This window comes from Panulirus ornatus, chromosome 59, assembly GCF_036320965.1.
Source record: "Panulirus ornatus isolate Po-2019 chromosome 59, ASM3632096v1, whole genome shotgun sequence".
In the NCBI taxonomy this organism is placed as follows: Eukaryota; Metazoa; Arthropoda; class Malacostraca; order Decapoda; family Palinuridae; genus Panulirus; species Panulirus ornatus.
Window position 1 is genome coordinate 26,383,677 of NC_092282.1, and position 25,848 is coordinate 26,409,524.

General features: G+C 39.8%; 1 protein-coding gene across 4 annotated transcripts in view; it reads right to left on the reverse strand.

Moving 5' to 3' along the window:
* Positions 1-25,848, reverse strand: part of cac (calcium voltage-gated channel subunit cacophony) — a 1,845,957-nt gene that overhangs the window by 1,169,275 nt on the left and 650,834 nt on the right. For all 4 annotated transcript variants that reach the window (XM_071696567.1, XM_071696568.1, XM_071696569.1 and 1 more), the window contains 2 exons: positions 14,922-15,006; positions 2,771-2,898 (listed from right to left, as the gene is read on the reverse strand). In XM_071696567.1, the coding sequence (XP_071552668.1) occupies positions 2,771-2,898; positions 14,922-15,006 (213 nt within the window). The remainder of the gene's footprint in view (positions 1-2,770; positions 2,899-14,921; positions 15,007-25,848) is intronic.

Genomic DNA, 25,848 nt, shown 5'->3' on the forward strand with positions numbered 1-25,848 from the left:
TCTCTTTTACACACTTATCAATCAATATGAAATCTAATAATTCCCAATGACCATTTCTCCAACTCCTACTCACATACTTGTGCATATCTCTCTTTTTAAACTAGGTATTCCCAATCACTAGTCTTTTTCAGCACACAGATCCACAAACTCTTCACCATTTCCATTCATAACACTGACTACCCCATGCGCACCAATTATACCCTCAACTGTCACAGTACCTACCTTCTCATTTAAATCAACTATCACTAATACCCAGTCTTGTGCACCAAAACTGCTGACACACTCACTCAACTGCTCCCAAACCACTTGCCTCTCAGGACCTTTCTTCACATAGCCAAGTGTTTAAGCACCAATAATCACCTATCTCTCACCATCCACTTTCAATTTTACCTACATCAATCAAGAATCTACTTTCTTACACTATCATACACCCACAACTCCTGCTTCAAGAGTAGTGCTACTCCTTTCTTAGGTCTTGTCCTCTCACCAATCTCTGACTTTACTCCTAAGACATTTCCAAACCATTCTTCTCCTTTACCCTTGAGCTTTGTTTCACTCAGAGCCAGATCATTCAGGTTTCTTTCCTCAAACATATTTCCTATCTCTCCTCTCTTCACATCTTGGTCATATCCACAAACAGACACCCCAATCTGAACCTTCGAGGAGGATGAACACTCACCACTTGACTCCTACTTCTGTTTCCTTTTTAAGAAATTGAAATACAATATATTTTTGAAATATAAAACTGAGGTTTAAAGTGTTTATTTGATGGCTTGTTCTCCCTCCCTCCCTCCCTGCTGTTGCATTTGCCAATGGTGGAAGGAAACTAATCATCAGAGAAAACTGCTAAGATGCAGTGGCTTCTGTTCTCTCCTTAAATGAACAATTCATTTCAAAAAGTACATGTTGTTTCTACCTTTCCCCTCTGGAAGGTCTGGTGACCTTACAATGAATGAGTGTTTGTTTCTTTTGGCCAAAATAGGAGGCCTGTTTAGGCATGCTAGGAAGAAAGGAGGTTTTCTGCATGATAATGTATGCCAAAACTGGACATGGCCATTTCTCTCAGTATTTCCATTAGTTAAAAGCTTAAGCTCCTCTTTGTAATGACCTTGAGCATTTTGTCATGAGCAAATCATCTGTTCTTTAAAAAGAAAAAAAAAGTTTAACTTGCACGGTCTGATAGAAGTTTACAATCAATAACTACTGGACACTAATGCTCTATGGTGCTGTTCCATAAGGCATGGATAGACCATGTGAAGTAAGCTAAATGAAAGGGTATAACTTGCCCCTTTCATAAACAGAACATTGTTTAACAAAACTCACATGGAATGCTATAAAAGTCTGAATATACTGATTCTTTCATATTTCCTAGTATTCAATGAGACTCATAATGACAATAAACCTGATAATACAATAGTCTGAGGGGATAAGAGCGTTTACCTCTTTAAAACCTCAATGCCTATCCATTGTAGAACAGGGTGGCTCAAAAGAAATTCCTCCAAACACCACAGACCTTAAACCTATCTGTAGATTTCTTCAAACAACACACCCTTTCCAATGAATATTCTATACCCTGTTCATTCTGTCCTACTTCTTTACCATTAGCTAAATTTGTTTTGATCTGTCATTTATTTCAATCATATAAAAAAGTCTAATCATATGTTTAACATCCATTCCTTACTTTGTCCTTGATCTTAGTACTCAACTACTTTATATGCCACTGTGATACCTTATCCCGAGAGCCAGAGTGAGATTTAGTGGGTGATAAGCTCAAGTAATATCTGGAGGTCCCTAATACTCTCTAAATTCATAAAAGTTCATATAAACATAGCATTTTTCAAATTTCATAATCATATTGAATTGTATATAATATTTTTTGCATTTTGCTAGTTCTGTGGACCATATTATTTTCATTTATGCAAGGCCAGGGCTCTAGGCTCTGGCCTGGGTGTGTGCATTAATCTTGGACTGGCTTATACTTGAATCTACTTCATTCTGCCTACTATCCATTTCCAACTCGGCAAACTTCATATCTACTTCTACAAGCCAATCTATTCTGTAGTTACAGGAACACATCTCATCAGAATACATTAGACATAATTCAGAAAATTCTTAGAGCAAATATGGCTATATTTGGTGGTTCACATTTCCTTTTATCACCACTCACCAAAAATTTTTGCCTTAGTAATCTGCTTACCTTTCAAGACATTCTCTCGTACCTTAGCATCCATCACTTCTTTTCTTTATATGTATTACTTGAATATATGGGTTTCTGTAACTTATCTACCAGTCATTTAAACATAAGTCATACTTCGGGTCCCTCACCATTTAAACAAAATGTAACATTCTTCACTTGCAGTTACAATGAGCTTCCATTTTCAAAAAATTCCCTAAAAACTTTCAGCAGTCTGCAATTATTCTGTGAAATTCCTTATCATCACATCATCACCACAATGTATCAAAATTCTTAGTTCTAATCCTGTCCATCATTATTCATTTCTAAACTACATATACTGCCACCAAAGCCTGTCTTAAAACCCTATTCAAGAATTAAAAGAATATTCATTCTGAGCCAGTATGTTCAAGTTTTACTACAATTCTATCTAAACTAAGCTCAAGTCTAAGAATACTCATAATTGACTCTCAAGCCTTTCCTCCAATACCCTTTGTTCCTTGTATGACTTAATAACTTTCCTAGCCATTATGATCTTTCTCTAAAGGTTAACACTAAACTTGTACAAATACAAGAATAAATGGTAAACAGTCTTACACAAAAAGTCTGTAAGCCATTGAGGCTGGTTGTAGTGTTCAGCAGCAACACACGCTGTATTAAGGAACACCAAGACAATAACGAACCAGTAGAACCACTGCTCCTTCACCATCCGTCTGATACCAAATCTGAATATAAAGCAGTGATAAAGATTAGGTTTGGGGACATATACTGAAGAATTTGTGCAATAAACTTTTTCTAAATATACCCACCGATCCATAACCCCTCTAAATCATGTATACTTATGTATATACCATTTTCTTTTTTCCCAAGTATTCCCAGTCACCATTCCTCTTCATGCACAATTCAACAAACTCTTCCCCGCAACTGCCACATCACTCATTCTTGCACACAAATCCCCATGAACCACGATTCCTCTTAGCTCCTCTCATTGCCAATTGCATAAGCTCTAACATTCATCTACCTCTCATACCTACTTTCACTCTAATCCAAATCAATTTTAGACTGATATTCTTACACCCTTTAATCCAGTACCACGTTTAATAATGTATAACTTGCATTTAACTAATGTTTAACACTTTACCTAGTAGTTAAGTTCAATGGGAAAAGCATTTATTTGCATTTCATTTACAATATAACAACTTAAAAGTAAAAAAACAAAATAAACATGTTAAAAGAATGACAAAAATCACTGATGAATCTGTTGGGCAAAAGGTTTCACATTAACATCAAATCATACACAAAATTTCAAATCTATTTGCTTTATAACCATTTATATAAAAAATAATGTGCATTAGTGCCTTTTCTTATGGTACAAAATAGTCCTTTTTTTTTTTTTATATCTGATCATTATTTCCCATTATCCCTGGGGATAGGGGATTAAGAATACTTTCCACGTATTCCCTGCGTGTCGTAGAAGGCGACTAAAAGGGGAGGGAGCGGGGGGCTGGAAATCCTCCCCTCTCGTTTTTTTTTTTTAATTTTCCAAAAGAAGGAACAGAGGGGGCCAGGTGAGGATATTCCAAAAAAGGCCCAGTCCTCTGTTCTTAACGCTACCTCGCTAACGCGGGAAATGGCGAATAGTTTGAAAAAAAAAAAAAAAATTATTTCCCATGTTAGTGAGGAAGAGCTACATCTAATCACATTCATTCTCTAGCTGTCATGCGTAATGCATCAAAACCATAGCTGCCTATAAACACCCAGGCCTCACACAACTTTCCATGGTTTACTCCAGATGCTTCACATACCCTCTTTCAGCCCACTGACAGCACCTTGACCAAAGCATACCACATCATTCCAATTAATTCTATCCCTTGCATAACTTTAACCCTCTTGCATGTCAAGACCCTGATCACTCAAACTTATTTTCACTCCTACTTGGCCTCCCTGCTCTCCTTGATCCCTTCACTTCTGATCTATAAAACCTCTCTGTCAACCTCTCCGCACAAATTCTCTCTATTTGTCCAAACAATTTCAGCACACCCTTTTCAGCTTTCTCAACCCTACACTCTTTTTATCACCAAACATTTCTCTTACCCTACTCATTATTTGCTCAATCAACCCACCTCACACTACATGTTATCCCTAACCACTTTATTTCCAACACATCCACCCTCCTCTGCACATCCTTATCTACAGCCCATACCTCACATCCATTCAATATTGTTGGGATGACTCTATCTTCAAACAGTCAGGACAATTTTACCCTCCCACATGACATTTTCTCTTTCCATACATTCCTCAGTACCCCTAGAACCCTCACCCCCTCATCCACCCTATGAATCACTTCTGATTCCATGGTTCCATTCTTTTCAAAGTTCCTCAGCTCCTTCTTTACTGCATGCTTCTATCTTTTAAATGTTGGCATACTCAATGTAGTGTTGTTCACATCTCCACAGTACATCACTCAGCTCTTCTGTGTGTCACATCTTTTACTGAACCACATCTCTCTTTTTTCCTTCTTTCCTTTGTATTGGTAGCTAAAGCTAGATATGTTCTACTTCAGCTACAAATTTCACTGACCCTCCCATAACAATAATCTATATTATGGCTACAGAACTCTACTCCCCAGTTTATGTTTTCAAAGATATTCTTTACTTTGTGTAACTTACATACTTTATCTCCTCTTTGATTTGACCACATTTTTCTTGTTCTCATTTACTATACAGGTTGTACCTCTCTAATCCGGCATCCTGTGGTCTGGCACATTTTGAATCTTCCGCCATTTGTTATTAGCTTGTGGATCTGCCACCTGGGCGGCACTGCTAGCAGCAGTATGGTGCCAAAATTTGTTTACACTGCAGCCAAGCTAATATCCTATGTTTAGCCGTATTTTACCCGTTCAGGATGTCATCCAAGAGACCAAGAGGTGCAGATGGTGCTAGTGCTATAAGTATAAGCATAAATCATTATCTAGCTTGAAAAGGGGGAGTTACTGAAAAACTTAGAAAAGGGAACTTCTGTAAAGATTTCGTGTGAGTACTATGAGATCGGATCGTCAATTGTGAGCGACTTAGGGGTCAATTTCTGTTTTTTAGCATTTTCTGTGGTCCAGCAATGGCCAGGTCCTAAGGTTGCTAGATTAAAGAGGTACAACCTGTATAATCAAACTCAAGGATTCTAAAATATTTTTTCCAATTAGTGTATCTTATTTAATATTCTCAACTTAGATGCTATTATGTGTAAAGATTATAAATGATGTTAGCAGACCACTTCCTCTCATTCTCATGTATTCAGTAATCTACTGATGCAGAAAATTTACCAGTGGGCACTCTAAGACCTTGAGTTTACATGAATCTCTACCTTCTTTATGACTGAAATCCTGCAATTAGAACTTTACCATCTCATTTCTTCATGTGCTATCCTAAATGTTCCTCCATTGTTCCTTTTTTGTATCTGCTCTGGTTCATTTACCTTTAAAGGATGGAGCTAAGAAAATCTAGGCAGGTCCCTATAAAGGAGAGCTATTCAAATATTAGAAAAAATATTCATTCTATCAATTAACCCTTTTCATATCATGTAAAACCATATTCATCTATCAATACCTCTGATGCCCATTCTCTCCATGAACTCCCATCAAGAGGGGGGGCAACAGCAAGGCCAAAAAGTCTCCACTTATATCTGTCTTTACATGCCTCCCTCATATTCATCATTCCACACATTCTTTCCCCATTCCTCTCCCTCCATAGTCTTCCACTCATGCATATCTGTCTTTACATGCCTCCCTCATATACATCATTCCACACATTCCTCCCTCATTTCTCTCTCTCCAGTACTCTTCCACTCATGGTACACACTATTAGACTATGATGTAAATCTGTGGTCAGTCTTTTGCAGCTAATTTCTAAATGGATGAATGGGTTATGGGGAATAAAAAGTTGCAATACATAATTATCTTTTCAAATAAATGCTCTCTGGGTAAAGTTGGCCTATGTTTCAAAGAATTCACTTACCCACAAGCAATCATGGTCTCAAGAAAGTCAGTGTGCATGTGGAATCTGTAAATATGTAATAGATTGCAGGAAGAGAAATATGTGTTTGTGGAAGGCTGAGCTAAAGGAAGATCAAAACAAGAATATATGTATGCATCATTTAACTGCAAAATGGTATAACTGTAAGTGGGACCAAAATGAATATCATAGGGTCTGTTTTGGTAAAAGCTTTACACTGACCTTCAGGGATTCCATTACAGTCATATGAACTGGGTAATTATCAACTTGTTTAGATGGTACTCATTCCATACTCTGTACTTTGGGGAAAATCAAAAAGGAATTATGTGTGTCAATTTCTTGTCATGTTTTGTGTATGTTCACACTCTCATACCTTTGATAAACACCAAAAGAGTTATGAAAATCTACTTGGTTTTAGAATAATAAAACATCTGTTAAAGCCTAATGCTTATATTTTTGGTGACATGATAATAATGTGTACTTTACTTCCTTCCCTACAGAGCTCCCACAGTGCTCTGACAGCAGGCAACATTCACTATACAGAACCATCAATTAAAAGGTATGGTGATATTATGTTGGAAAGCAAGGCAACTGAACAAAAAGTATCAAATGTCTTCATTGTAGTACAGGTACACCACCAAATTTCTGGTAATGGATGGTTCGCCAACTCCTTTAGTCCAGTCAAAATTACATGAAGAAACTTGAAATTACCAGTCACCAGATTAGTTTACTGGGTGACCACAGATGGCGCTGTGTGTAGGGTGCACTTATTGACATTCTTAATACTGCACTTGTAGGTGATGATACCGCAATTCTGTGAGATTCTTCGCTTATTTTGCTTAAATCTAATTTAACAACCCAATCCATAAACAAATCAAACAACCCTGGAGACATCACACATCCCTACCGCAAGCTGACATTCACTGGGAACCAATCACTCTCCTCTCTTCCTACTCGCACACATGCCTTAAATCCTCGATAAAAACTTTTCACTGCTTCTAACAACTTGCCTCCCACACCATATATTCTTAATACCTTCCACAGAGCATCTCTATCAACTCTATCATATGCCTTCTCCAGATCCATAAATGCTACATACAAATCCATCTGCTTTTCTAAGTATTTCTCACATACATTCTTCAAAGCAACAACCTGATCCACACATCTTCTACCACTTCTGAAACCACACTGCTCTTCCCCAATCTGATGCTTTGTACATGCCTTCACCCTCTCAATCAATACCCTCCCTCATAATTTCCCGGGAATACTCAACAAACTTATACCTCAGTAATTTGAACACTCACCCTTATCCCCTTTGCCTTTGTACAATGGCACTATGCATGCATTCTGTCAATCCTCAGGCACTTCACCATGAACAATACATACACTGAATCTCCTCACCAACCAGTCAATAACACAGTCACCCACTTTTCTAATAAATCCCACAGCAATACCATCCAAACCTGCCACCTTGCAGGCATTTTTCTTCCATAAAGCTTTCACTACCTCTTCTCTGTTTACCAAATGATTCTCCCTAACCCTCTCACTTCGCTCACCACTTTGACCAAAACACCTTGTATCTGCCACTCTATCATCACACACATTCAACAAACCTTCAAAATACTCACTCCATCTCCTTCTCACTTCCCCACTACTTGTTATTACCTCCCCATTAGCCCCCTTCACCGATGTTCCCATTTGTTTTCATGTCTTAAGCTTTTTATTTACTTCCTTCCAAAACATCTTTTTATTTTCCCTAAAATTTAATGATACTCTCTCATCCCAACTCTCATTTGCCCTCCTTTTTGCCTCTTGCACCTTTCTCTTGACCTCCTACCTCTTCCTTTTATACATTTCCCAGTCATTTGCACTATTTCCCTACAAAAATTGTCTAAAAGCTGCTCTCTTCTCTTTCACTAACAGTCTTATTTCTTCATCCCACCACTCACTACCCTTTCTAATAAGCCCACCTCCCACCTTTCTCATGCCACAGGCACCTTTTGCACAAGCCATCACTGCTTCTCTAAATACGTCAAATTCCTGCCCCACTCCCCTCACATCATTTGCTCTCACCTTTTTCCATTCTGCACTCAATCTCTCCTGGCACTTCCTCACACAATTCTCCTTCCCAAGCTCACTTACTCTCACCACTCTCTTCACCCTAACATTCTCTCTTCTTTTCTGAAAACCTCTGCAAATCTTCACCTTCGCCTCCACAATATACTGATCAGACATCCCTCCAGTTGCCCTTCTCAGCACATTAACATCCAAAAGTCTCTCTTTCACATGCCTGTCAATCAATACATAATCCAATAATGCTCTCTGGCCATCTCCTTTACTTCCATATGCATACTTATGTATATCTCTCTTCTTAAACCAGGTATTCCCAATCACCAGTTCTTTTTCAACATATAAATCTACAAGCTCTTCACCGTTTCCATTTACAACACTAAGCACCCCATGTACATCAATTATACCCTCAACTGCTACATTACTCACCTTGGCATTCAAATCACCCATTACACTCACTCAGCTAACACACTCACTCAGCTGCTCCCAAAACACTTGCCTTTCATGATCTTTCTTCTCATGACCAGGTGCATAGGCAACAATAGTCACCCATCTCTCTCCATCCACTTTCAGTTTTACCCATATCAATCAAGAGTTTACTTTCTTACACTCTATAACATACTCCCATAACTCCTGCTTTAGGAGTAGTGCTACTCCTTCCTTTGCTCTTGGCCTCTCACCAACCCCTGACTTTACTTCCAAGATATTCCCAAATCACTCTTCCCTTTAACCCTTGAGCTTCTGTTTGTCTCAGAGCCAAAACATCCAGGTTCCTTTCCTCAAACATAACTTCATATCTCTCCTTTTTTCTTGGTTACATCCACACTCATTTAGACACCCCAATCTGAGCCTTCGAGGAGAATGAGCACTCCCTGCATGACTCCTTCTGTTTCCCCTTTTAAAATGTTAAAATACAAGGAGGGGAGGGTTTCTAGACCTCCGCTCCCGTCCCCTTTAGTCGCCTTCTACGACACGTTAGGGAATATGTGGTAGACTTGTGTGGAAAAGTACCAGGAGAGATTGAGTGCAGAATGGAAAAAGGTGAGAGCAAATGCTGTAAGGAGAGGGGGGGAGGAATGGGATGTATTTAGGGAAGCAGTGGTGGTTTGCACAAAAGATGCCTGTGGCATGAGAAAGGTGGGAGGTGGGCAGATTAGAAAGGGTAGTGAGTGGTGGGATGAAGAAGTAATATCGTTAGTGGAAGAGAAGAGAGAGGCATTTAGACAATTTTTGTAGGGAAATAGTGCAAATGACAGGGAGATGTATAAAAGAAAGAGGCAGGAGGTCAAGAGAAAGGTGCAAGAGGTGAAAAAGAGGGCTAATGAGAGTTGGGGTGAGAGAGTATCATTAAATTTTAGGGAGAATAAAAAGATGTTTTGGAACATCGGTGAAGGGGGCTAATGGGTAGGTAATAACAAGTAGTGGTGAAGGAAGAAGGAGATGTAGCGCGTATTTTGAAGTTTTTGTTGAATGTGTTTGATGATAGAGTGGCAGATACAGGGTGTTTTGGGTGAGGTGGTATGCGAAGTGAGAGGGGTAGGGAGAATGGTTTGGTAAACAGAGAAGAGGTAGTGAAAGCTTTGCAGAAGATGAAAGCTGGCAAAGCGGTGGGTCTGGATGGTACTGCAGTGGAATTTATTAAAAAAGGGGTTGACTGTGTTGTTGACTGGTTGGTGAAGATATTCAATCTATGTATGGTTCATGGTGAAGTGCCTAAGGATTGACGGAATGCATGCATAGTGCCACTATACAAAGGCAAAGGGAATAAGGGTGAGTGTTTAAATTACAGAGGTATAAGTTTGTTGAGTATTCCCGGGAAATTACATGGGAGGGTTTTGATTGAGAGGGTGAAGGCATGTACAAAGCATCAGACTGGAGAAGAGCAATGTGGTTTCAGAAGTGGTAGAAGATGTGTGGATCAGGTTGTTGCTTTGAAGAATGTATGTGAGAAATACTTACAAAAACAAATAGATTTGTATGTAGCATTTATGGATCTGGAGAAGGTATATTATAGAGTTGATAGAGATGCTCTGTGGAAGGTATTAAGAGTATATGGTGTGGGAGGTAAGTTGCTAGAAGCAGTGAAAAGTTTTTATCGGGGATGTAAGGCATGTGTACGAGTAGGAAGAGAGGAGAGTGATTGGTTCCCAGTAAATGACGGCTTGCAGCAGGGGTGCATGATGTCTACAGGGTTGTTTGATTTGTTTTTGGATAGGGTTATTAGGGTGGTAAATGCAAGAGTTTTGGAGAGAGGGGCAAGTATGCAGTCTGTTGTGGATGAGAGGGCTCGGGAAGTGAGTCAGTTGTTGTTCGCTGATGATACAGCGTTGGTGGCTGATTCGGTTGAGAAACTGCAGAAGTTGGTGACTGAGTTTGGTAAAGTGTGTTAAAGAAGAAAGCTGAAAGTAAATGTAAATAAGAGCAAGGTTATTAGGTTCAGTAGGGTTGAAGGACAAGTCAATTATGAGGTAAGTTTGAATGGAGAAAAACTGGAGGAAGTGAAGTATTTTAGACATACGGGAGTGGATTTAGCATCAGATAGAACCATGGAAGCAGAAGTGAGTCACACGGTGAGGGAAGGGCAAAGGTTCTGGGAGTGTTGAAGAATGTGTGGAAGGCAAGAACGTTATCTTGGAGCAAAAACGGGTATGTGTGAAGGAATAGTGGTTCCAACAATGTTATATGGTTGTGAGGCATGGGCTATAGATAGGGTTGTGCAGAGGGGGGGTGGATATGTTGGAAATGAGATGTTTGAGGACAATATGTGGTGTAAGGTGGTTTGATCAAGTAAGTAATGAAAGGGTAAGAGAGATGTGTGGTAATGAAAAGAGTGTGGTTGAGAAAGCAGAAGAGGGTGTATTGAAATGGTTTGGTCACATGGAGAGAATGAGTGAGGAAACATTGACAAGGAGGATACATGTGTCCGAGGTGGAGGGAATGAGGAGAAGTGGGAGACCAAATTGGAGGTGGAAGGATGGAGTAAAAAAGATTTTGAGCGATCGGAGCCTGAACATACAGAAGGGTGAAAGGCGTGCAAGGAATAGAGTGAATTGGAACGATGTGGTATACCAAGGTCATTGTGATGTCAATGGATTGAACCAGGGCATGTGAAGCGTCTGGGGTAAACCATGGAAAGTTTTGTGGGCCTAGATGTGGAAAGGGAGCTGTGGTTTTCGTGCATTACACATGACAGCAAGAGATTGACTATGAACGAAAGTGGCCTTTGTTGTCTTTTCCTAGCACTACCTTGCATGCGAGCGGGGGTATGGAGGGTGCCATTTCATGTGTGGCGGGGTGGCGACGGGAATGGATGAAGGTAACAAGTATGAATATATATATGTGTGTATATAGGTATATGTCTGTATGTATATGTGTGTATACATTGAAATGTCCAGGTATGTATATGTGCATGTGTGGATATGTATGTATATACATGTGTATGTGGGTGGGTTGGACCATTCTTTCATCTGTTTCCTTGCGCTACCTCGCTAACGTGGGAGACGATGACAAAGTATAATAAATATATAAATATATTATCCCTGGGGATAGGGGATTAAGAATACTTCCCACGTATTCCCTGCGTGTCGTAGAAGGCGACTAAAAGGGGAGGGAGCGGGGGGCTGGAAATCCTCCCCTCTCATTTTTTTTTAATTTTCCAAAAGAAGGAACAGAGGGGGCCAGGTGAGGATATTCCAAAAAAGGCCCCGTTCTCTGTTCTTAACGCTACCTCGCTAATGCGGGAAATGGTGAATAGTTAAAAAAAAAAAAAAAATAATGTATATATATATATATATATATAGGGGATAGGGGAGAAAGAATACTTCCCACGTATTCCCTGCGTGTCGTAGAAGGCGACTAAAAGGGAAGGGAGCGGGGGGCTGGAAATCCTCCCCTCTCGTTTTTTTTTTTTTTTTTTTTTTTCCAAAAGAAGGAACAGAGAAGAGGTCCAGGTGAGGATATTCCCTCAAAGGCCCAGTCCTCTGTTCTTAACGCTACCTCGCTATCGCGGGAAATAGCAAATAGTATGAAAAAAAAAAAAAAAAAAAATATATATGGATTTGTATGTAGCATTTATGGATCTGGAGAAGGCATATGATAGAGTTGATAGAGATGCTCTGTGGAAGGTATTAAGAATATATGGTGTGGGAGGAAAGTTGTTAGAAGCAGTGAAAAGTTTTTATCGAGGATGTAAGGCATGTGTACGTGTAGGAAGAGAGGAAAGTGATTGGTTCTCAGTGAATGTAGGTTTGCGGCAGGGGTGTGTGATGTCTCCATGGTTGTTTAATTTGTTTATGGATGGGGTTGTTAGGGAGGTAAATGCAAGAGTTTTGGAAAGAGGGGCAAGCATGAAGTCTGTTGGGGATGAGAGAGCTTGGGAAGTGAGTCAGTTGTTGTTCGCTGATGATACAGCGCTGGTGGCTGATTCATGTGAGAAACTGCAGAAGCTGGTGACTGAGTTTGGTAAAGTGTGTGGAAGAAGAAAGTTAAGAGTAAATGTGAATAAGAGCAAGGTTATTAGGTACAGTAGGGTTGAGGGTCAAGTCAATTGGGAGGTGAGTTTGAATGGAGAAAAACTGGAGGAAGTGAAGTGTTTTAGATATCTGGGAGTGGATCTGGCAGCAGATGGAACCATGGAAGCGGAAGTGGATCATAGGGTGGGGGAGGGGGCGAAAATTCTGGGAGCCTTGAAGAATGTGTGGAAGTCGAGAACATTATCTCGGAAAGCAAAAATGGGTATGTTTGAAGGAATAGTGGTTCCAACAATGTTGTATGGTTGCGAGGCGTGGGCTATGGATAGAGTTGTGCGCAGGAGGATGGATGTGCTGGAAATGAGATGTTTGAGGACAATGTGTGGTGTGAGGTGGTTTGATCGAGTGAGTAACGTAAGGGTAAGAGAGATGTGTGGAAATAAAAAGAGCGTGGTTGAGAGAGCAGAAGAGGGTGTTTTGAAGTGGTTTGGGCACATGGAGAGAATGAGTGAGGAAAGATTGACCAAGAGGATATATGTGTCGGAGGTGGGACGAGGAGAGGAGACCAAATTGGAGGTGGAAAGATGGAGTGAAAAAGATTTTGTGTGATCGGGGCCTGAACATGCAGGAGGGTGAAAGGAGGGCAAGGAATAGAGTGAATTGGAGCGATGTGGTATACCGGGGTTGACGTGCTGTCAGTGGATTGAATCAAGGCATGTGAAGCGTCTGGGGTAAACCATGGAAAGCTGTGTAGGTATGTATATTTGCGTGTGTGGACGTATGTATATACATGTGTATGGGGGGGGGTTGGGCCATTTCTTTCGTCTGTTTCCTTGCGCTACCTCGCAAACGCGGGAGACAGCGACAAAGTATAAGAAAAAAAAAAAAAAAAAATATATATATATATATATATATATATATATATATATATATATATAAGTTTGGGAGCGGGGCTAGAAATCCTCCCCTCTCGTTTTTAACTTTCCAAAAGAAGGAACAGAGAAGGGGGCTAAGTGAGGATTTCCTTCAAAGGCTCAGTCCTCTGTTCTTAACGATACCTCGCTAATGCGGGAAATGGCAAATAGTATGAAAAAAATCACACTTTTGTTCACTAAACCAGCAAATGAAGTAAGGAAATTTACTGATAAAGTTTAATTAATGCTGTGAACAGCCACTATGCTCCAATGATGATAAGCAAGAGATTGACCTTAGCCAGCACAGTGAATTGAAGTAAGGATTAGTGTGATGTCAGTGAGGGAAACATCTGTGTTGCAAGTGATTATATCAGTGTTTCTGATTATATTCTTTTTCAAAGCTCTCCAAGGTAAATTCCAATTTCATTTTTTGCATGCTTTTAATTCTTGTATGCTTACAGGTGTACACAACTGACTGTCCTGGCATCACAAGGAGTCATAATAGTAGTGATAATCATGATATGACTTTCTGAACCATCCATCAATATTATGTTTGTATGGCCATTATGAGTTGTCTTGCTCACTTTCAATATGTGAGCAGCTAGGTGGCAATTCAGTGACACCTTGAGCTGTGACAATGACTGACACACATTCAACTCCACCAGTCACCCTGGGGATCTCCACATATGCTTCAGAACTACATTGTATATGAGGTAAGTGAGCTAAGATTTTTGTACATATCCTTCATATTCACAAATAATTCTTCCATTTTATCATGGAAAGTAGAAAATTTTAATGAGCACACCCTTCTCCACCAACTTTCTAGATGATTCAGCATGTTTACTTAAGCACTACATTATGGCCATGTAAGGTATGTCAGCTCACTCTTTCTGTATATCATTTACTTAAATATGTACTTCTTTAATTCTATAATGGTTTTGAAGACTGTTTTCTGGTTCAGAGTGAGCAACTTTCTTCAATCAATCCAGCATTTAAGGAATTAGTTACTGCGGGTTTATCTACCACCTCAATTTCATTAGTTGGCTTGCTAAGGTATGTGCTATAAGGTCTGGTGACGGAGTGTGCTTGAAAATACTTTACAAATACATCAGCAGTGGATACGGAAGTCACACCTTCTGACATTTAAATTTGTATCTCTTGCTCAGTATGCCATCAAATTCCTCTGATCTAGGTTTTGCAGATCTTTTTGCTTATAAACTATTCATTTTGAAATATATTTGTTAATAATACATAAATACTATATTTCATTTAGCTGTAAAACCCTTACCTTAATCTCTTCTCCATTTTCCAAAAACTCTGACAGGCACCTTGTTTCTTAACTTTGTTTTTCAAGTAGGAAGCTCTTGAGAAACCTGGACAAGATAAAATAAAGAATTAAACATTTACAAATAAACTATGTAGACAAAAATTGATCATGAAAAGAAAGTTTTTCATTACAGTATCACATTAAAAGTTCTACAGAAGTATACTATTACTGCAGCTACTGTATAAAAGTATGATGCTTACTAATTAAAAAATACACTTCCATAAATTCTTTTCAAAAACATGAAAGATATAAAAGCAGAAATGTCACTTCCCCTGTCTGGATGAGGTACTGAAAGGTTGTACTTATGCAAATACGGAAACAAAACAATCACACAGTACTAGAATAACTGCAAACCTGAAGGTAATGATCTTAAACAGGCTGCAAGTTAGGGTATTCACAAATTATATACAGGAGGAATTAAGACAAAAGGGGTTTATCTAGAGAAAATTGGATACATATATGAATATATGTATATATATATATATATATATATATATATATATATATATATATATATATATATATATATATATATACAATGTAATAGAGCATACAGAAAACAGATATGGGCCTAGAGAAAACAGAGGGTCCTCTACAAAAAAAAATACAAACTATAAATTCTTTGATAGCTCAGAAAAAAACACACAAACAAAAGTGAAAATTCAAAAATAATTTTTCTATTTATATGGACATACAGGAGTATTAGTAACTAAATACAGTATTCAGGCTTTCAGTATGAAGAAAACTAATTTTTTAGACATTTTAAAAGTGTAACAGACAAAACTTGGTTACAAAGCTAGCTGTCTTGCTACTAAGATAGGGAAAGGGGTCTAATCACTGATGGTTATCAAAACTTGGAAAGATTGTCAAGACATACTGAAATGTAAATGAGGTATCTTAGACCTGGGAAGCATTTCCATCATAGGACTGGCTGAAACTGAGGGCATGGTCACTAGAAAAGCTTACTTATTGGATGCTGCACTACTGTACTCTATATAAAAATCTCAGATATCTAGTTCCCATCTTTTTCAGACTTTAAAGCTACATTGAATTTAGTGCTAAACTCTAAAAAAGTTCTCACCCTCTTGCTTAAAGCAGATCTACCTACAGCAAGGCAAAAACTCAAATCCTTAAATTCAACATAATTTCATGAAATATTTTCTAAGCTTCACATCCGAATGAGCTGTAGCTTAGACACTCAGAGACATTTAAAGGTCCTGTGGACCTACAGTATTTAGAGAAACTGAGACTGATGAATTATTTATTCATTCACTTAGTGAATGATAAGATCTTTCACTTTCCCAATCATCAGGGATAAAATATGCCAAAGGATCTGAAAAGTTTTAACTGTGCAGGAAATGTCATATTAATTATCAAATGCTTAATGGAAATAAAAATATTTCTACAATGTGTGAATGGAATACTGCTAAACCACCTAAGTGACTAATATCATAGGGACAGTCTCCTCTTTATACATAATTACCTGTCAAAGCTGGCATACAGAGTCTAGAAGGACCACATCATTCACAGCCTGGATGATATCTACTACAACAGAGTTTAACAATCATAGTCAGTGCATATATACAACATATTCACACACTTACATACATATGTGCAGAGAAGGATAAACAGAAATCATACCTGAATGAAAACCACTTAAGAGATGATTCAACATACATGAAAAGAGCACATACTTTAATAGGAAATAAACTAAGAAAGGAGGAAACAGTACATCAGTGACTTGGATTACTTCTAAGTCAACATCAGAAGCTCTTGAAATTCTAATCTTTTATCAAAATCATATCATAATCATTTTCCAGAGATGGGTGACAACAGGATACTGTATTATCCCCAACAAATCAAGTAACTCAGTTCACATCTTCCACATGCAACATTAGCATAAATATATGATATATATGATTGCATTACTGAAAATGTATAAATGAATGAATAACTTCAGTAGACTAAAACAGCAACAAGAAGAATATCTGAACAGGCCTTAATAAGTAGTTACATCTCCAGTCTTCAAGAAGATTATAACACAATATAAAGCTGGTAATTCAAATGCAGTCATGAACATAATTTGAACTTAAAATCATATAGATACACATATGTCTATGTCAATGAGCATATGATCATCTGGACTATCAAATATAATCATTCTGAGGTTTCAGGACTTCATGGACACTGAAGCAAATATCAGAATGACAATTCTTGTGAAGATATGTTTTAGATGTTAAATCTAATGCATTCCAGCCTATGGTATAGCATATAAATCATCACACAGATAAATCTGGTAGTCTAAAGAAAATCAAAATAAAAGAAGACTCTCTTCATTAAAACAAATATTCTTTTGTGAGAATACGTTTCCCTATATGTATGAGAACACCTTCTCTCCTTAAATGTGGTATGATTTATAACCCAACAAAAGGTATATCTCTAGCTGTGTCTAGAGACATAAAAACCTACAGCACTATATATACTGAGTACAGAATGGAAAAAGGTGAGAACAATGGAAGTAAGGGGAGTGGGGGAGGAATGGGATGTATCTAGGGAATCAGTGATGGATTGCGCAAAAGATGCTTGTGGCATGAGAAGAGTGGGAGGTGGGTTGATTAGAAAGGGTAGTGAGTGGTGGGATGAAGAAGTAAGAGTATTAGTGAAAGAGAAGAGAGAGGCATTTGGACGATTTTTGCAGGGAAAAAATGAAATTGAGTGGGAGACGTATAAAAGAAAGAGACAGGAGGTCAAGAGAAAGGTGCAAGAGGTGAAAAAAAGGGCAAATGAGAGTTGGGGTGAGAGACTATCATTAAATTTTAGGGAGAATAAAAAGATGTTCTGGAAGGAGGTAAATAAAGTGCATAAGACAAGGGAGCAAATGGGAACTTCAGTGAAGGGCGCAAATGGGGAGGTGATAACAAGTAGTGGTGATGTGAGAAGGAGATGGAGTGAGTATTTTGAAGGTTTGTTGAATGTGTTTCATGATAGAGTGGCAGATATAGGGTGTTTTGGTCGAGGTGGTGTGCAAAGTGCGAGGGTTAGGGATAATGAGTTGGTACACAGAGAAGAGGTAGTAAAAGCTTTGCGGAAGATGAAAGCCGGCAAGGCAGCAGGTTTGGATGGTATTGCAGTGGAATTTATTAAAAAAGGGGGTGACTGTATTGTTGACTGGTTGGTAAGGTTATTTAATGTATGTATGACTCATGGTGAGGTGCCTGAGGATTGGTGGAATGCGTGCATAGTGCCATTGTACAAAGGCAAAGGGGATAAGAGTGAGTGCTCAAATTACAGAGGTATAAGTTTGCTGAGTATTCCTGGCAAATTATATGGGAGGGTATTGATTGAGAGGGTGAAGGCATGTACAGAGCATCAGATTGGGGAAGAGCAGTGTGGTTTCAGAAGTGGTAGAGGATGTGTGGATCAGGTGTTTGCTTTGAAGAATGTATGTGAGAAATACTTAGAAAAACAAATGGATTTGTATGTAGCATTTATGGATCTGGAGAAGGCATATGATAGAGTTGATAGAGATGCTCTGTGGAAGGTATTAAGAATATATGGTGTGGGAGGCAAGTTGTTAGAAGCAGTGAAAAGTTTTTATCGAGGATGTAAGGCATGTGTATGTGTAGGAAGAGAGGAAAGTGATTGGTTCTCAGTGAATGTAGGTTTGCGGCAGGGGTGTGTGATGTCTCCATGGTTGTTTAATTTGTTTATGGATGGGGTTGTTAGGGAGGTAAATGCAAGAGTTTTGGAAAGAGGGGCAAGTATGAAGTCTGTTGGGATGAGAGAGCTTGGGAAGTGAGTCAGTTGTTGTTCGCTGATGATACAGCGCTGGTGGCTAATTCATGTGAGAAACTGCAGAAGCTGGTGACTGAGTTTGGTAAAGTGTGTGAAAGAAGAAAGTTAAGAGTAAATGTGAATAAGAGCAAGGTTATTAGGTACAGTAGGGTTGAGGGTCAATTCAATTGGGAGGTGAGTTTGAATGGAGAAAAACTGGAGGAAGTGAAGTGTTTTAGATATCTGGGAGTGGATCTGGCAGGGGATGGAACCATGGAAGCGGAAGTGGATCATAGGGTGGGGGAGGGGGCGAAAATCCTGGGAGCCTTGAAGAATGTGTGGAAGTCGAGAACATTATCTCGGAAAGCAAAAATGGGTTTGTTTGAAGGAATAGTGGTTCCAACAATGTTGTATGGTTGCGAGGCGTGGGCTATGGATAGAGTTGTGTGCAGGAGGGTGGATGTGCCAGAAATGAGATGTTTGAGGACAATATATGGTGTGAGGTGGTTTGATCGAGTAAGTAACGTAAGGGTAAGAGAGATGTGTGCAAATAAAAAGAGCGTGGTTGAGAGAGCAGAAGAGGGTGTTTTGAAATGGTTTGGTCACATGGAGAGAATGAGTGAGGAAAGATTGACCAAGAGGATATATGTGTCGGAGGTGGAGGGAACGAGGAGAAGAGGGAGACCAAATTGGAGGTGGAAAGATGGAGTGAAAAAGATTTTGTGTGATCGGGGCCTGAACATGCAGGAGGGTGAAAGGAGGGCAAAGAATAGAGTGAATTGGAGCGATGTGGTATACCGGGGTTGACGTGCTGTCAGTGGATTGAATCAAGGCATGTGTATGGGGGTGGGTTGGGCCATTTCTTTCGTCTGTTTCCTTGCGCTACCTCGCAAACGCGGGAGACAGCGGCAAAAAAAAAAAAAAAAAAAAATATATATATATATATATATATATATATATATATATATATATATATATATATATATATATAGGTGCAAAGTGAGAGGGTTAGGGAAAATGATTTGGTAAACAGAGAAGAGGTAGTAAAAGCTTTGCGGAAGATGAAAGCCGGCAAGGCAGCAGGTTTGGATGGTATTGCAGTGGAATCGATTAAAAAAGGGGGTGACTGTATTGCTGACTGGTTGGTAAGGTTATTCAATGTACGTATGACTCATGGTGAGGTGCCTGAGGATTGGCAGAATGTGTGCATAGTGCCATTGAACAAAGGCAAAGGGGATAAGAGTGAGTGCTCAAATTACAGAGGTATAAGTTTGTTGAGTATTCCTGGTAAATTATATGGGAGGATATTGATTGAGAGAATGAAGGCATGTACAGAGCATCAGATTGGGGAAGAGCAGTGTGGTTTCAGAAGTGGTAGAGGATGTGTGGATCAGGTGTTTGCTTTGAAGAATGTATGTGAGAAACACTTAGAAAAGCAAATGGATTTGTATGTAGCATTTATGGATCTGGAGAAGGCATATGATAGAGTTGATAGAGATGCTCTGTGGAAGGTATTAAGAATATATGGTGTGGGAGGCAAGTTGTTAGAAGCAGTGAAAAGTTTTTATCGAGGATGTAAGGCATGTGTACGTGTAGGAAGAGAGGAAAGTGATTGGTTCTCAGTGAATGTAGGTTTGCGGCAGGGGTGTGTGATGTCTCCATGGTTGTTTAATTTGTTTATGGATGGGGTTGTTAGGGAGGTGAATGCAAGAGTTTTGGAGAGAGGGGCAAGTATGAAGTTTGTTGTGGATGAGAGAGCTTGGGAAGTGAGTCAGTTGTTGTTCGCTGATGATACAGCGCTGGTGGCTGATTCATGTGAGAAACTGCAGAAGCTGGTGACTGAGTTTGGTAAAGTGTGTGAAAGAAGAAAGTTAAGAGTAAATGTGAATAAGAGCAAGGTTATTAGGTACAGTAGGGTTGAGTGTCAAGTCAACTGGGAGGCAAGTTTGAATGGAGAAAAACTGGAGGAAGTTAAGTGTTTTAGATATCTGGGAGTAGATCTTGCAGCGGAAGTGAATCATAGGGTGGGAGAGGGGGCAAAAATCCTGGGAGCCTTGAAGAATGTGTGGAAGTTGAGAACATTATCTCGGAAAGCAAAAATGGGTTTGTTTGAAGGAATAGTGGTTCCAACAATGTTGTATGGTTGCGAGGCGTGGGCTATGGATAGAGTTGTGTGCAGGAGGGTGGATGTGCTGGAAATGAGATGTTTGAGGACAATGTGTGGTGTGAGGTGGTTTGATTGAGTAAGTAATAATAGGGTAAGAGAGATGTGTGGAAATAAAAGGAGCGTGGTTGAGAGAGCAGAAGAGGGTGTTTTGAAATGGTTTGGGCAAATGGAGAGAATGAGTGAGGAAAGATTGACCAAGAGGATATATGTGTCGGAGGTGGAGGGAACGAGGAGAAGTGGGAGACCAAACTGGAGGTGGAAAGATGGAGTGAAAAAGATTTTGTGTGATCGGGGCCTGAACATGCAAGAGGGTGAAAGGCGGGCAAGGAATAGAGTGAATTGGATCAATGTGGTATAACGGGGTTGAAGTGCTGTCAGTGGATTGAATCAGGGCACGTGAAGCGTCTGGGGTAAACCATGGAAAGTTGTTTGGGGCCTGGATGTGGAAAGGGAGCTGTGGTTTTGGGCATTATTGCATGACAGCTAGAGACTGAGTGTGAACGAATGGGGCCTTTGTTGTCTTTTCCTAGCGCTACCTCGCACACATAAGCGGGGAGGGGGATGGTATTCCATGTGTGGCGAGGTGGTGATGGGAATGAATAAAGGCAGACAGTGGGAATTGTGTGCATGGGTATATATGTATGTGTCTGTGTGTGTGTATATATATGTGTACATTGAGATGTATAGGTATGTATATTTGTGTGTGTGGACGTGTATGTATATACATGTGTATGGGGGTGGGTTGGGCCATTTCTTTCGTCTGTTTCCTTGTGCTACCTCGCAAACGCGGGAGACAGCGACAAAGCAAAAAAAAAAGATATATATATATATATATATATATATATATATATATATATATATATATATATATATATATATATCTTTTATTTTTCTTTCTTTTAAACTATTCGCCATTTCCCGCATTAGCGAGGTAGCGTTAAGAACAGAGGACTGGGCCTTTATTGGAATATCCTCACCTGGCCCCCTCTGTTCCTTCTTTTGGAAAATTAAAAAAAAACGAGAGGGGAGGATTTCCAGCTCCCCGCTCCCTTCCCTTTTAGTCACCTTCTACGACACGCAGGGAATACATGGGAAGTATTCTTTCTCCCCTATCCCCAGGGATAATATATATATATATATATATATATATATATATATATATATATATATATATATATATATATATATTATCCCTGGGGATAGGGGAGAAAGAATACTTCCCACGCATTCCTCACGTGTCGTAGAAGGCGAATAAAGAGGAGGGGAGTGAGGGACTGGGAGCCCTCCCCTCCTTGTATTTTAACTTCCTAAAAGGGGAAACAGAAGGAGGAGTTATGCGGGGAGTGCTCATCCTCCTTGAAGGCTCAGATTGGGGTGTCTATAGGTGTGTGGATGTAAACAAGATGAGAAAAAAGGAGAGATAGGTAGTATGTTTGAGGAAAGGAACCTGGATGTTTTGGATCTGAGTGAAACGAAGCTCAAGGGTAAAGGGGAAGAGTGGTTTGGGAATGTCTTGGGAGTAAAGTTAGGGGTTAGTTAGAGGACAAGAGCAAGGGAAGGAGTAGCACTACTCCTGAAACAGGAGTGGTGGGAGTATGTGATAGAGTGTAAGAAAGTAAACTCTAGATTGATATAGGTAAAACTGAAAGTGGTGCATATGCACCTGAGCAGGAGAAGAAAGATCATGAGAGGCAAGTGTTTTGGGAGTAGCTGAGTGAGTGTGTTAGTAGTTTTGATGCACGAGACTGGGTTATAGTGAAGGGTGATTTGAATGTATAGGTGAGTAATGTGGCAGTTGAGGAAATAATTGGTGTACATGGGGTGTTCAGTGTTATAAATGGAAACTGTGAAGAGCTTGAAGATTTATGTGCCAAAAAAGGACTGGTGACTGGGAATACGTGGTTTAAAAAGAGAGATATACATAAGTATACGTATGTAAGTAGGAGAGGTGGATAGCGAGTGTTACTGGATTACATTTTAATTAATAGGCACACGAAAGAGAGACTTTTGGATGTTATAGTGCTGAGAGGTGCAACTGGAGTGATGTCTGATCATTATCTTGTGGAGACAAAGGTGAAGTTTTGTACAGGTTTTCAGAAAAGAAGAATGTTGGGGTGAAGAGAGTGGTGAGATTAAGTGAGCTTAGGAAGGAGACTTGTGCGAGGAAGTACCAGGAGAGACTGAGTACAGAATGGAAAAAGGTGAGAACAAAGGACGTACGGGGAGTGGGGGAGGAATGGGATGTATTTAGGGAAGCAGTGATGGATTGCGCAAAAGATGCTTGTGGCATGGGAAGCATAGGAGGTGGGGAGACTAGAAAGGGTAGTGAGTGGTGGGATGAAGAAGTAAGATTATTAGTGAAAGAGAAGAGAGAGGCATTTGGACGATTTTTGCAGGGAAAAAATGCAAATGAGTGGGAGATGTATAAAAGAAAGAGGCAGGAGGTCAAGAGAAAGGTGCAAGAGGTGAAAAAGAGGGCAAATGAGAGTTGGGGTGAGAGAGTATCATCAAATTTTAGGGAGAATAAAAGCAGTTTTGGAAGGAGGTAAATAAAGTGCGTAAGACAAGGGAGCAAATGGGAACTTCAGTGAGGGGCGCTAATGGCGAGGTGATAACAAGTAGTGGTGATGTGAGAAGGAGATGGAGTGAGTATTTTGAAGGTTTGTTGAATGTGTTTGATGATAGAGTGGCAGATATAGGGTGTTTTGGTCGAGGTGGTGTGCAAAGTGAGAAGGTTAGGGAAAATGATTTGGTAAACAGAGAAGAGGTAGTAAAAGCTTTGCAGAAGATGAAAGCCGGCAAGGCAGCAGGTTTGGATGGTATTGCAGTGGAATTTATTAAAAAAGAGGTGACTCTATTGTTGACTGGTTGGTAAGGTTATTTAATGTATGTATGACTCATGGTTAGGTGCCTGAGGATTGGCGAAATGCTTGCATAGTGCCATTGTAAAAAGGCAAAGGGGATAAGAGTGAGTGCTCAAATTACAGAGGTATAAGTTTGCTGAGTATTCCTGGGAAATTATATGGGAGGGTATTGACTGAGAGGGTGAAGGCATGCACAGAGCATCAGACTGGGGAAGAGCAGGGTGGTTTCAGAAGTGGTAGAGGATGTGTGGATCAGGTGTTTGCTTTGAAGAATGTATGTGAGAAATACTTAGATAAGCAAATGGATTTGTATGTACAATTTATGGATCTGGAGAAGGCATATGAGAGAACTGATAGATATGCTCTGTGGAAGGTATTAAGAATATATGGTGTGGGAGGCAAGTCTTTAGAAGCAGAGAAAAGTTTCTATCGAGGATGTAAGGCATGTGTACGTGTAGGAAGAGAGGAAAGTGATTGGTTCTAAGTGAGTGTTGGTTTGCGGCATGGGGGTGTGACGTCTCTATGGTTGTTTAATTTGTTTATGGATTGGGTTGTTAGGGAGGTGAATGCAAGAGTTTTGGAAAGAGGGGTAAGTATGCAGTCTGTTGTGGATGAGAGAGCTTGGGAAGTGAGTCAGTTGTTGTTCGCTGATGATACAGCGCTAGTGGCAGAAGCTGGTCACTGGGTTTAGTAAATTGTGTGAAAAAAGAAAGCTGAGAGTAAATGTGAATAAGAACAAGGTTATTAGGTACAGTAGGGTTGAGGGACAAGTCAATTGGGAGGTAAGTTTGAATGGAGAAAAACTGGAGGAAGTGAAGTGTTTTAGATATCTGGGAGTGGATATGCTACCAGATGGAACCATGGAACCGGAAATGAATAATTTTTGTGCGTGCGTGCGTGCATGTGCGTGTCCGTGTGTGGAGGGGGAGTTCTGGGAGCGCTTAAGAATGTGTGGAAGTCGAGAACGTTATCTTGGAAAGCAAAAATGGGTATGTTTGAAGGAACAGTGGTTCCAACAATGTTATAAGTTTGTGAGGCATGGGCAATAGATAAAGTTGTGCGGAGGAGGGTGGATGTGCTGGAAATGAAATGTTTGAGGACAATATGTGGTGTGAGGTGGTTTGATCAAGTAAGTAATGAAAGGGTAAGAGAGATGTGTGGTAATAAAAAGAGTGTGGTTGAGAGAGCAGAAGAGGGTGTTTTGAAATGGTTTGGTCACATACAGAGAATGAGTGAGGATAGATTGACAAAGAGTATATATGTGTCAGAGGTGGAGGGAGGGGGAGAGGCCTGAACATGCAGGAGGGAAAAAGGCGTACAAGGAATAAACTGAGTAGGAATGGTGTGGTATATCGGGGTCGACGTGCTGTCAATGGATTGAACCAGGGCATGTGAAGCGTCTGGGGTAAACCATGGAAAGTTCTGTGGGGCCTGGATGTGGAAAGGGAGCTGTGGTTTCAGTGCATTATACGTGACAGCTAGAGATTAAGTGAGAACAAATGTGGCCTTTGTTGTCTTTTCCTATCACTACCTTGTGCACATGCGGGCGGAGCGGTAGTTATTTCATGTGTGGCAGGGTGGCGATGGGAATGAATAAAGGCAGACAATATGAATTATGTACATGTGAATATATGTATATGTCTGTGTGTACATATATGTATACACTGAGATGTATAGGTATGTATATTTGCATGTGTGGACGTGTATGTATATACAGTTGTATTTGGGTGGGTTGGGCCATTCTTTCGTCTGTTTCCTTGCGGTACCTCCTAACGCATGAGACAGTGACAAAGTAAAATAAATAAATAAAATAAATAAAAAATAATATATTCTTTTTCTTTCATACTATTCGCCATTTCCCACATTAGCGAGGTAGCGTTAAGAACAGAGGACAGGGCCTTTGAGGAAATATCCTCACCTGGCCCCCTCCTCTGTTCCTTCTTTTGGAAAATTAAAAAAAAAATGAGAGGGGAGGATTTCCAGCCCCCCGCTCACTTCCCTTTTAGTCGCCTTCTACGACACACAGGGAATATGTGGGAAGTATTCTTTCTCCCCTATCCCCAGGGATAAAAAATATATATAT